General features: G+C 38.2%; 1 protein-coding gene across 2 annotated transcripts in view; it reads left to right on the plus strand.

The window, feature by feature from the left end:
• The window catches only part of LOC113528175 (mitochondrial import inner membrane translocase subunit tim16-like), a 138,611-nt gene that overhangs the window by 13,145 nt on the left and 112,569 nt on the right, over nucleotides 1-12,897 (plus strand). For both annotated transcript variants that reach the window (XR_008303227.1, XM_034309795.2), the window contains exons 5-7: nucleotides 1,590-1,773; nucleotides 3,105-3,181; nucleotides 11,964-12,014. Coding sequence is in view for 1 of the 2 variants with exons in the window: in XM_034309795.2 (XP_034165686.1) it covers nucleotides 1,590-1,773; nucleotides 3,105-3,181; nucleotides 11,964-12,014 (312 nt within the window). In the remaining variant the exon portion in view is untranslated. The remainder of the gene's footprint in view (nucleotides 1-1,589; nucleotides 1,774-3,104; nucleotides 3,182-11,963; nucleotides 12,015-12,897) is intronic.

Below are 12,897 nucleotides of genomic sequence, written 5' to 3' on the forward strand. Positions count from 1 at the left end.
AAGCCTCACATACCATTGTACACACCACTCAATTGAACAATCTTGAATGAATCAGAATTTGAACAATTTAGCATTATATCCAGATTTCTGTAAAGCAGCTTGTGAGAATTTCTATGGTCACTATAGCACTATACAAATAAAATTGAATTGGAGATGTTTTTACTTGGCTGATGTGATAAAAGTTGAGTTATCTCCTGTCACGCAAACAAGAAAATGCCAGAGTGAAAACTCAGCAGGTTACATAAGCACACTTTAGATATTTTCTGTGGGACTAGAGCTAGCTGACTCATTCATTTCTCTGCAGTGGGGTTAAACTCGCACCTGATATCTTAGGCCACAGGTTACTAATGTCTTTGTGTGTGTTAAAGTGTGCGTTCAGTTGGAACATCATAAAAAGCACACACTTGTGTATTTCAAACTAATCTAGCTGCAGCCAGCTAATCTAGCTGTGCTCATAAATAGAGCAATGAATACAAGTATATGAGCATTGTAAGATTACAATAAACCAAATATAGGATTGTTAAACATCTGTAAACATTTTTACTAATTTGAAGCTTGAAATTTTCTTCTATTGGCAGATAATTTAGCTTTTTTCTAGAAATAAATGTTTAAAATTATCTGTCAATAGAACCAGACTATATGAAACTTGAAATGAGCAAAAAATGTCTAGCAATAGTTTTAATCATGTTATATTTGGCTTATTGTAATCTTATAATAGGAAATACTAGACAAATTTGACTATATTCAAGATTTGATCACTTGATATTATTTTTTTGCAGTGATGGTGTCAGACCAATACCTCATACCACTATATTTTACTGATGCATCCCTAGTCCTGAGGGTATACAAACTTTTGCACTCAACAGTCTGTTAATTTCTTTACAGACTAATAGCATGTAGGCAGTTCAGTTAACTTGTAGTATTAATAAGCTCCTTCTATTTTTAACTCACTTTCACTTTAATCCATTGGTTTGAGTTTAAGTACTACAATTTGGCCAAAGCTGAACACGTTAGTAAAAGAGATGTGTATTACTAACAACAACGATGAACAAGATAAATATAACAGCAGTAAAGAAAACACCAAGACATCAGTGAATCAATAAGATCAATAAGCATAAGGAGCAGTTGCAGGGTCTGGCCTGGAAAGAGGACGGCTCCCTATTGGCCTCCTCCTGCAAGGTGAGTCTATGTCTTTGTGAGGATGAAGTCCAAAGGGTTGTGAAGTTAATGTAACTTTGATACTGATAACTAACCAACGTAGCAGTAGCATCACAATGCAGAATACCATAAGGATACCATGACATACAAATTAACATCTACCATTAATCCCTCCGGGCCTAATTATTTAAACAGGCAATTTTGAGCAGCCACAATGATGCATAAAGGACATTAGCTGGGTGAAAACAAGCTTGCAATAAAAGGAACGCCTTCAGCAGGGTTATTATCCATGATTCAAAGAGAAAGAAATGAATAGGAGAGAAAATATATTTTGGCAAAGCTAAGTTGGACGTGCTTGTGTCTCAGGTTGCTGAAATAACAATGTAACATATAATCACCTTTTCTCTTTCTCTCTCCCTGTGTGTCTGCAGGTAAAGATATGGCGTTTGTGTGATCCAGGTCAGGAGCAGCCAGTGAGTGCTAGTACATCTTTAAGTCCTGGTGAAGGAAGACTGGAGCTGCTGCATTTCCATCCCACTGCTGCAGGCTTGCTGGCGGTCGGCTCAGGCAGGGGTGTCCAGGTCTGGGACACCAGCAGAGACAAAGCGCTGGCAGGTACACTCTTCCCCACACACCGCTCTCTCCCTCTCTCTCTCTCTCTCTCTCTCTCTCTCTCTAACTCACACACACACACACACTCACACACATAGCTAGTTACAGCCTCAAACCTCAGTAGGTTAGTTTATATGTTTCCATGACTAAAAACTAATCAAGTTTACAGCAGCACATGAGCATTGTGTCTCCGTCATCACTGTTCTGGACTGTCTTGTTCTGTCTGTATGTTTAATTTGTCCTTGTTTTAATTCGCATAGCCTCTGGTTGTTTCCAGGGCTGAATGTACAGTCCTCTGGGGTCTAAGCTGGAGCAGGTGAGGCAAAAGACTAAAGCCGAGTGGCGGTTTGATCCTGGCACCATGATGGCTGCCGCTCACTGCTGCCACCTACTGGCCCTCCATCTCTCACCACAGTTTTTCTCTTTTGACACCATTCCTCATAACTTGTGTGGAACTCTCGCTTTGTATGTGTTTGGTTTTGTCATGTGATGTCTCCTTACAGACTTTGTTTTGATATTTAGTGAAAGAAGTTGAACGCAAAGTTGAAGCATCACTCAAGTGTTTGAGTGATTCACTGGTTTTGAGTGTGCTTGGGACTTGTGCTTGGCTGCGCCCTCTCAGTCTAGATCTCAATAATGAGACGTGGCCTGCCATAGTATGTTTTTAACTCACCATCCATAACACACATTTGCCAGGCTGTGTTCACCATGCACCTTCATTCCTGCTGGTCCATGGTTGTGTGTGTCTCTCTGATGTGTCCTGTGTGAAATGTGTGCACCTTTTCTATTAGCTGCGATGTCTATAAAGCAAACTGCTTTGACTTTTCACATACAAGGATAGTGGTCTATCAGCTGACATCATTTAAATGTTCAGAGTTCTAGATTTTGATACATGATTTTTTATGGGTAATGGAAACTTCTATTTTGACATTGATGACTACAGCTCAAATAAAGTCAACATAAAATACTGAAATACTGAAACATCACAAATTGTTAAATGACAGCATTTGCTGAGGCAATACCACTTAATACCAATAAAGTCACATGACCAGACTGAAGCTGATTTTATTTTATTCATCTTAATATGAAGTTTATACAACGCTATAAAGTGTCCATATGAAGAAACATCAGGCATTAAAACGTCCATTCTCGCCTAGACAACAGAGAGATATGCTAAACTCTGAACCTGTTTGTGTTGGTTGACCATCATTAGTGTAAGTGAAAAATCATGTCAGTTTCAGTTTGTGTTTCAGTTTGTCAACTGTGTTTCTTTTATTTACTAAACCTGTGTGTGTGTATATGTGTGTGTGTGTGTGTGTGTGTGTGTGAGACAGTTCTAGAGCAGCATAAGGAGCAGTTGCAGGGTCTGGCCTGGAAAGAGGACGGCTCCCTATTGGCCTCCTCCTGCAAGGTGAGTCTATGTCTTTGTGAGGATGAAGTCCAAAGGGTTGTGAAGTTAATGTAACTTTGATACTGATAACTAACCAACGTAGCAGTAGCATCACAATGCATAATACCATAAGGATACCATGACATACAAATTAACATCTACCATTAATCCCTCCGGGCCTAATTATTTAAACAGGCAATTTTGAGCAGCCACAATGATGCATAAAGGACATTAGCTGGGTGAAAACAAGCTTGCAATAAAAGGAACGCCTTCAGCAGGGTTATTATCCACGATTCAAAGAGAAAGAAATGAATAGGAGAGAAAATATATTTTGACAAAGCTGAGTTGGACGTGCTTGTGTCTCAGGTTGCTGAAATAACAATGTTCGTTTTCATATCCTTGAAAATGAAATAAAATTTGGATACAAAATAAAACCTTAAAAAATGAAATAAAAGTAACTATTATCACAGTTTCAGCAGAGGAAAGGATGATCCAAGAGGTTTGGCTAGAGTGAATATACACGTTATGGATGTGTGCTGTTTTTCCTATGAAGATGTTTAAGGTCAATATCAGGTCAAAAACTCACCCACATTCCAACATCACCAGTTATGTCAGTTTTATTAATAGCTTGGTTTCGAATAGGTCAGATTTAATTATAAAAGTTTCCATACTGAGCAAATAAACAAATCCTTATTTCATTTAAACAAAATGCTGAAAGATTCAAGCACTGAAAAGCGGACTACCAAGGTGAATAAATGTTTTAGTGTTTTAGATGTGAACCGCAGAGGGCACAGTGCTGTAGTGGTTAGCACGTTTGCCTCGCGCCTCTGGGGCTGGGGGTTTGAATCCCGCCTCTGTGCAGAGTTTGCATGTTCTCCCTGTGCTTCAGGGGTTTCCTCTGGGTACTCTGGGTTCCTCCCCCAGTCCAAAGACATGTGTTGTATGTTGACTGGCATTTCCAAATTGTCTGTAGTATGTGAATGAGTGTGCAGTTGTGCCCTGGGATGGGGTGGTATGCAGGGTGGCCTTGTGCTCCTTGTTCCCTGGGATAGGCTCCAGGCTCCCCCGTGACCCTGTGCAGGTATCTTACATATGACTAGACGTGAGTTTGATGGTGCAGATACACCAAAGATAAAATGTATAAAGAAGGAAACAGGAGGTGGATTTTTCATACGCTTGTTTTACAGTCTGATTTGACTGAATGCAACTTTGAGTTTGAAGCTGATACAACATGAGTAACACCATTTTCTTTCTCTTTTTTTGCACATTTTGATTGTTTTTTAAAGATCGTATGTGCACATGTTTTACAGAATAAAACAACTGCTTGCAACATCGTTGTATTGCCAATGTCCTGAACTGTCAATCCTTTGTGAAACACTAGTAGCTCAGAAAAGGCTGTCAGAATAGTATGAATGATATAAGACAGAGGATACAGACAACAGGACAGGACAGATGGAGTCAGTAAGAAATAACTAGCCACTTTGCTAACGTTTGCTTCAAAAGGGTGATGTTACTCTTTATGTACATACCAGTTGCAGTATCTGAAGTGCTATTGCACTATTTTGCCTGTAGAGCTCACTAGAGCATCTGTTTTCCAGGCTGCTCAAACCAGCCCTCTGGGTAAATAGTGTCTTTACCAAGTCGTTGTGACGGTAGACAAGATGATTGTTCGTTCTTGTTCTGCACAGAGGAATGGAGAATCTTTGCAATGTCATTTCCTAAGTATCATATTTGAGTAGGCCAAAGTCATTTTTAAAGATCTGGAACGAGCATCACCTTGAATGCTCTTTCTGTCAGTTAGAATAATACAATGCTTTTGGGGCACTCTAATTAAAAATATAATTAAAATAAAATACAGAAAGACAGAAAACCGCTCAGAGGTGTGTGAAGTTAAATATGACTCCAGTGGTATTGCAGTCATACCCCCTACTTGTTGCATGCTGTATGAAATTTACTCTAGTCTCAGCCTCTGACGCGCCGCCCATGGCCCACGAAGCATCTACTGCTTTACACTCTTAACTGGCCACATGCTTCACAAGTTTAAAGCTTGCAGTTTGCTTGGCTATTTATGTAGCCATGTATATATACTTCTGTATTCTGTATTCTGTATATATATATGTATACATAGCCAGGTATATATACTTCCATATTCTGTATTCTGTGTATATATATATATATATATATATATATATATATATATATATATATATATACATATAGCCAGGTATATATACTTCTGTACCATGACTTTTTTTATTCAGAGAAAAGATATAGTCACTGAATTATTCCAGTGTTTTTAAAGCACTTACTGGCGAGTAAACAATATTCATTTGCATGTTTGAAGACAGGATACAAGAAAGTTCTGTTGCTGGTTGATTGCAGTGTCAATTATAAGACCTCTTCCTGTGAAAGTAGCAGGATATTTGTTATACTAAGTGATGAAAGTCACTAACTAAAGTGCTAACTCATATACAACGATAGATTTTTCCCTTAATTATCTTAAAAGACTAAAATAATAAGAGACCTGTTTTATAAGGGTAATGGTGACTTTAATTAACACTGCTGATACTTAATGAGCATGATAAAAGTCTTGAGCTTGCGGCTTGTCTCCCCTTTGCCCCTGTGTCCTGCCTGTGCCCGGTCCCACATGTCACCTTCACCATGCCCCCTGTGGAGAATTCTCTTTAATCAGGCCTTCACCTCACCTCATTTGTTGACAAGCCATGGAATTATGACCTCTTTAATGTAGAAGAAAGATGCAGTAGCAGGTTTCATTTGGGCCGGTCAGTGATTTAGTGCTTCATGAGTGACAGCATGTGACCCACACATACAGCGGTCTTGCTTCAATTCCACCATTTTCTGGAAGAGCCATAAGGAAATAATAAATGAACCTTTCCATAAGGCCTTTAATGCAAGCAGAGAGAGTAAATGGGCGGGGGAGTTAAAGGGTAAAGGTGGAACTCTGAGAAAAGTTATTTGGCTAGAGATGTAACTTTTTGTCAGATGTACTTTGCTCCTTTCTCAGCCCTGGTATTGTAAATACCATAAATTTACATGTACAGTACTATACTGGCTAATAAACAGGCAGCTAGAAAAGAATTCCACCCCCTTAAAGTCTGATGTATTGCAACTGTCACATAGACATTTTATCAGCATTTTTAAGGGAAAGCTGAAATGAAAATGTGTGAAATTATTTTCATGGTCTTTTTTCAATGGAAAAGTACTGGAATAGTCACTCAGAGTCTGTGTGCTAAATCAAATGTGAAATTAATTTTAAAAAGAAGACTTAAAGCACACTGCAAAAGTACCTTGTTTATATTTACAGTGTCCTACTGAAAATAGTTATTTTAATTAAAATTTACATTCATACTGTAGCGTTTGTATACAGTAACATTATATTTACATTTTCTTGCTAAATATATATCCTTAAAAAAAACTTTTTAAAAAATCTAATATAAATCTAATATAAACTTAGCTAGCTGCTACTAGCTTTTCCGAGTAGCAGCTAGCTAAGTTTATATTAGAATGTTGTCAGCAGAGGCTAGCTATTAGCTAGCTACATCCGTGTTAACTCGCCTGTTAGGCGTTGTCTTGGATTACAGTCTAGGCGGCTGGTGTAATGAGTAGAGCTTTATCACTCAGTCTTTTTTAAATGAAAGTTAGTTATAACCTGCAGTTGCAGGTTTATGGATTACTTATCTAACATTAGGCTGTTAGATGGCTAACTAGAGGATGCCATATTACCTGTATAGCTCTTTATGCTTCCTGTATAGCTGTATACCCCTGATTTGTCACGAGTATCGATGTAACAAACTGCAAATACATTATTTTGAATGAACAGATAATGTTCCTCATGTTTTACTGCATTATTAAAATATACTCACAGGAGCTTTACAGCAGTTAGAGTAAGGTCCTTTGATACAGTATAATTTGCCAGTACTGTAAATATTTACCCAGAATACCATGCAGCCTGCTGTGTTGAATGTGTACAGCATGTGTACAATATCATACTGTGTGAGGTACTGTAGAACCTACGGAAATTGTTTAGAGTTCAGGTTAAGAATAAAGTTCTGAAATAATGATTAGTTTTGGAAAAGAATGCAACTATAACCCCAAAGAGTTTGGTTATATTGCACAACTTGAAAATTGGCCTAAAAATGCTCAGCAAAAATTTCCGTTGTAGATTTTAAAAAAAATGCTGCTGGATAATTATTACTGTAATTAATACTTGATTAAAACAAAAAAATTCATGAGTTTTGCATGAAATTTTAATGCAGATGTTCAGTTAGAATTTGCGAATGCACAGCTTGCCATAGCCAAATATAAAACCACCTAGGAGTCTAGAAGCATCTGCATACCAGCTCGCCTTCATGCAAACCACAGACTTTAGCAACAGAAGCATCACTGCAGGCTGTTTTACATTAAGCAAACCACTTCATAATGCTGTGGCACTGTTTCTGGGTTAGATTAGAGATGTTAGGAGATATGAGTTAATTGTAGGGCAGATAACTTCATTACTACAGCGCAGAAAGCATCTGTAACTGAATGAACTAAGAGCGTTTGAAGACAGCACTGGTGGAGGAGGTGACTTGTGGCATTGGGAAGTCAAAACGACTGGAATGGGGGAAAGAAAAAAGGAATAGGAAAACAGGAAAGCCAGAGAAACATGAAACTAGATCACAGACCAGCTCCAGAGGTTCTGCCCTTTGCTCTGCTGGATTGTAATTGAACTGAATAGACCCTTTAGTGTCCCTCAAATCCCGCTTATTAAAGTAAATCAGCGCTGCCAACATGTGTATTTAATTCCAGACAGTTATGCCCCTTTTCAGTAAACACAGGGAGCAGAAAAATTGGGTGCAGACCAGAAAAAAACGGCTCATGACAGGCTTCATTTGGAGGCGTAGAGACGCATATTTTATGACAGGGGCCATGTGCACAGAGAGCACCTTTTGTGTGCACACTGCAGTTTGTTTTTATACATGAACTGAGGCCTGTTGAGAGGATTAGGCTCAAATAAGCTCGTGGATGATTGTGTGTTTGTTAGACTTTCTTGTATGACTGGGAAAAGGGGATAAATCTATTTTATAGACCTTCTGTGAGTTTAAGTGACAACTATGCTGAGAGGGCTTTTTATATATCCCACCAATAATTTCTTAAATGATAAATCATTTAATTACCAGTACATATCAAGATTGTGCCTAAAAGAAAGCTGTGCATTCCTGAACAACACTCCCACTCATCCCAGAGAGTGGTGAAGGATTTACTGAAAAGCTGCCAGAAGTGTTTAGTGCAGGTGTGTGAGTGAGTGCACTCAATCTTTAATCTTTAATCCGTAAAGCTAATGCATTTCTTTAATATCTATTCTATAGATTAACCCCTTAAACTGTGTTTACTCTTGTAACTACACAGCTTTCTTATTAGTTTCAGTGGACTTGCTAAATAATTTGTAGTAGTTATTAAGTAACTGAGTAATAAGCCAGGGGTTGAACGGGTTACCACAGGCTCCTAAAGCAATATGTAGGACATTGGAAGGTAAAAGGAAGGCTAACAGAAAGGCTATTCAACTGCATGCATTACTAGACAGTATTGATTAATGCAGTATTTCATTGTACCTAATGTCAGGAATCTAAGATGTGTAAAAGATTTATTCTCTGTTTTGGCAACGGCAAATACTGTTTCTTCAGAAAACAGTTAAACTTGCTCATTCTGCTGCACCTAACTGTTTAACATATTTAACTTTGTATCATGGATGAATGCAATTCATGACAACATTACTACAGCATCACTTTTTGTTTTTTTCTACACTGGTGACTTGGGGGAGGGGCATCACTGGTGTATACATGCGTAACTTCAATGTAGTTTCAATTCAGTTTTATTTGTGTAGTGCTTTTAACAATAGATTGTCACAATTGTCACAAATTAGCAATACAGGAATCCTGATATAGAAAAAATTCCTGAGGAAGAAACGTTTAGAGGAACTAGACTCAAATAGAAAGCCATCCTCTTCTGGATTACACGGGATAGTGGGATTATAAATCATTACAGTACACAGGTGTAGAAGAGTGAAGACAAACAGTGCTAAGTTTGTGTTGAAAGGATGTTCAGTGTGAGTATTTTGTGAATAAGAGCCTTGAGATAAACAAAGGACAGTCTTTATGATTACAGCAGCAGTTCTGTACAAGTCCACAGGTTATCCACGGAAGCAAGTTGAGGCTTTAAGGTCACAGGATAGTAAAACAAACATGTATGTGTGTCAGCTGTGCTCATTTTGACAGTACGTGCATCTGTGCACTTTTCACCCCTTAACCTCACGGCCTTATCCATACCCAAGAATTTTAAATGTCTTTTCCTCTTGGGCTGTTTGGAGTGAAAGAGGTTAACAGGGTCAGTTGTTATGCTGATTAAGTGTGTGCTGATTGTAATGAAACCTGCTTTGTAGGCCTGTAGAGCTGCACTTGTAGTTTGTTTATTAGGTTCTACAGTCCTCGCTGAGGGGCCAGGCTTATACTGGAGCTCCAGAGACTGAGCTCTCTCTTCCCTGAGGCTACACAGCTCGTGGGTGGGCTGCTCAGTTTCCGGAAAGACCTTTTCTTTTGCCACGCTTGTCTATAGACGTCAAGTCAAACTCCATTTGCTCTCAGCTATAACTGCCTAGAAAAACACGACTCCCATCATGTTTACTCGGTCATAAAATGCCACAGTGAGGTCGAAAATAGAAGACTGTCCTTATCCGTTTAAACTGATTTTTGTCTTGCCTGTGTTTATTCTGTGCTCCTTTGAGTAATTTTGGCTGGTTTTCCTCTAGCTGAGTCATATCCATGATGTCAATCTCTTCTCTATTCCTCTCTCTGCTGATTATTTCATGCTGCATTTGAAAAGCGTTATTGTAGCAGAAGGATCGTTTCAGCGGTTGATAAATGAATTTGGAGTTTTTGCTTATCCAGGCTGGTCTCATAGTTTGTATCATAGGAGAGATAAATTCAAATTGTTTGTGTGTGTGTGTGTATGTGTGTGTATGGCGGGTGTGTGTGTGTGTTTACAGCAACTCTAAGAGGCACAGGCTCACTCGCTATGCAGACACACTGCAACAACCTGCTTGGCAAGGCACTGGGGAGGGAAGGGGGTGATGGGGTTCATAGTATGTTTGTTTTATATTCATATTTCAGGGTAAGTTGGATATGACAGTTAAATGTGACTGATAATAGAAATAAAGACAGAAATAGGTATCTAATATATACTAGAAATAGGTATCTATTTTCACCTCTTATCACTTGCTCAACTGTTAGGAGTTTGGCTGCCTTTCTCTCTCTCTCTCTCTCTCTCTCTCTCTCTCTCTCACCTTCACACTCTCAGCTCTTTATATCTCAGTTAAACTCTTGTAACTGTTAATACCACTTAAATGTTTGTTCAATATTTCTACTTTATTTTCATTTTTGACTGCAATTGCAATTTCACATAAAATTAATATTTACTTTATAATTACTATCCTTTACTTACTTACTTTTTAAGTAATATATTTCTTATAAATTTCTGTTTAAAAAAAAAACTGTTTCAGCTTCGTTAAAATTCATTGAACCTATGCTCCATGCAATGCCTGGACATTTGAATGATTTGAAATACTTTAATCAAAGATCTGTCTCATATAAAATATGTATCTTCTGGTTGTATTAGTAAGGGTAATTCAGATGAAGCTGTTTTTCCCAGAGAAACGATACGAGCTGATTACTAATGCACCACACTGTAGGCTTGTTTACAATTGGAAGTTACTAGCAAGCACCCAAATTCATAGGGTAAATAACAGCCAAGCATTAGTAGGGACGGAGAATATTTCATCCACCCCATTTGGCTTTTCTCTTTCTGGCATTTCTCTCTCAGATTGTTTCGAAACATATTAATAAATGAAATGCATTTTTTTTTTTTGGTGAGTTGAAATATATTTGGACACTCGACAATATACCTGGGTGATGTGCTAAAGTTTCACCTATTTGTGAAAAACACTGCTGTTGTTCTGTTATTTTTTTGGTGTGAGTATTGTAAAAAATATATACACAATACACACAAAATACATACAAAATCTATTTTTCTAACTGCAATATTGTTTTATGGTAATGTATAATAGGAGTGGGAATCTCAAGGCCTTTCACAGATCAAACTTTGATTCAGTCCCAATTGTTAGTTAAAAATGATAGTAGTGTGTATGCGAGAGAGTGTGCGAGAGTGTGTGTGCCTCTGGCCTTGATTAGGGCTGTGTTTTGGTGACTAGTAGACAGGGCTGCACTGGTCACATCCTGTTTCTATTATCGCTCGTTTCTCCTCAATCATCCGGTATGTCTTTTCTGACTGGCTGTCCTCATTAACGCTGCATGTGAGGGGTCACTCGATGGTCATCATCCTTCAGCCATCAAACTCCCAACACTACAAGATTTCCCCGGAATAAAACACCACGCACTTTCAGATGCACATGAGACCTGAGCATTGTTGTGTTTTAACATGGTTTTAACATGGCCTCCACACTACAGGGTGTTGAGTTGTAAATAGTGAACAAGACCAAACTAAAATCGTGACTCTCGTCTCTGTGATCGTCAGGAGGAGCGAATCAGCCAGATTATCATCTAGTGTGGAATTTTCTACATTTATTAGACAATATCTTCACTGAGTGTCAGTGCATGTATAAGTATAGATTTGTGCATTTATATTATGCATTAGTCTGTTATGATGCTCATCAGCACTCTGTGGTGTATGCATTATTTACCTGAGTGTGTGCCAGGACTTTATCTGTGTTCTCTTTTTTCTTCTTCTCCAGGACAAAAACCTGCGCATCTTTGATCCGAGAGCACAGTTGACTGCAGTCCAGGTACCGTCCTTCACAACTGTTTTCACTTGAGTATCACTTGACTATCAGTCACCAGTCAGTTGGGTTTCAAAACACGACTGTCTAAACTGCATGCAGTCTGCGGTTAGTGGACTGATTTTTATTGGTGTGTGTTCTCCTCTCAGTGGTCACACTGTTGTGTTTCATTATCAAAACAATGCTAAACAGAGTGGAAAAGATTTTTGCTATGTCTTGGAGGTGTGTGCATGTGCATATTTGCGTGTGTGTGTGTGTGTGTGTGTGTGTGTGTGTGTGTGTGCGCGCACACGCACGCGTATGCCCTGGATATCAGCTCTATACTCAGTATAGTTGAAGATGTTTTATTTGTGCAGTGCCTTTCTTTTAGTTTTATTCAAGTTTTTTTTTAAGTTTATTCACAATTAAATCTCCACAATTCCATCGAACATGTTTGTATTTAAGGACTTCTTCATTGTCCTCTCTCAGGTTCTAATGTGACTCTAAATGAGTGGTTTATTAAAGGCAAGTGCATTTGTATGGTGAAGGCCAGATTTGTCGTACAGTTGATATTAGTGTTAGTATATCACCCTTTTCTGTGAGATTTTTTCAACAGTTTACTTCTCTTCAGTTATACATACACAGTCAGGACCATAAGTATTTGGACAGTCATGCAATTTTCATAATTTTGCCTCTCTACACCACTACAATGGATTTGAAATGAAGCAATCAAGGTGTGAATGAAGAGTAGACTTTCAGCTTTATTTCAAGGGCTTTAACAAAAATATCACATTAACCATTTAGGAATTATAGCCATTTTTTTTTACAAAGTCCCTCCATTTTCACAGGCTCAAAAGTAATTGGACAAACTAACATAATTATAAATATAAGGATTATTTTTAATACTTGG

This window comes from Pangasianodon hypophthalmus, chromosome 13 (genome assembly GCF_027358585.1).
Source record: "Pangasianodon hypophthalmus isolate fPanHyp1 chromosome 13, fPanHyp1.pri, whole genome shotgun sequence".
In the NCBI taxonomy this organism is placed as follows: domain Eukaryota; kingdom Metazoa; phylum Chordata; class Actinopteri; order Siluriformes; family Pangasiidae; genus Pangasianodon; species Pangasianodon hypophthalmus.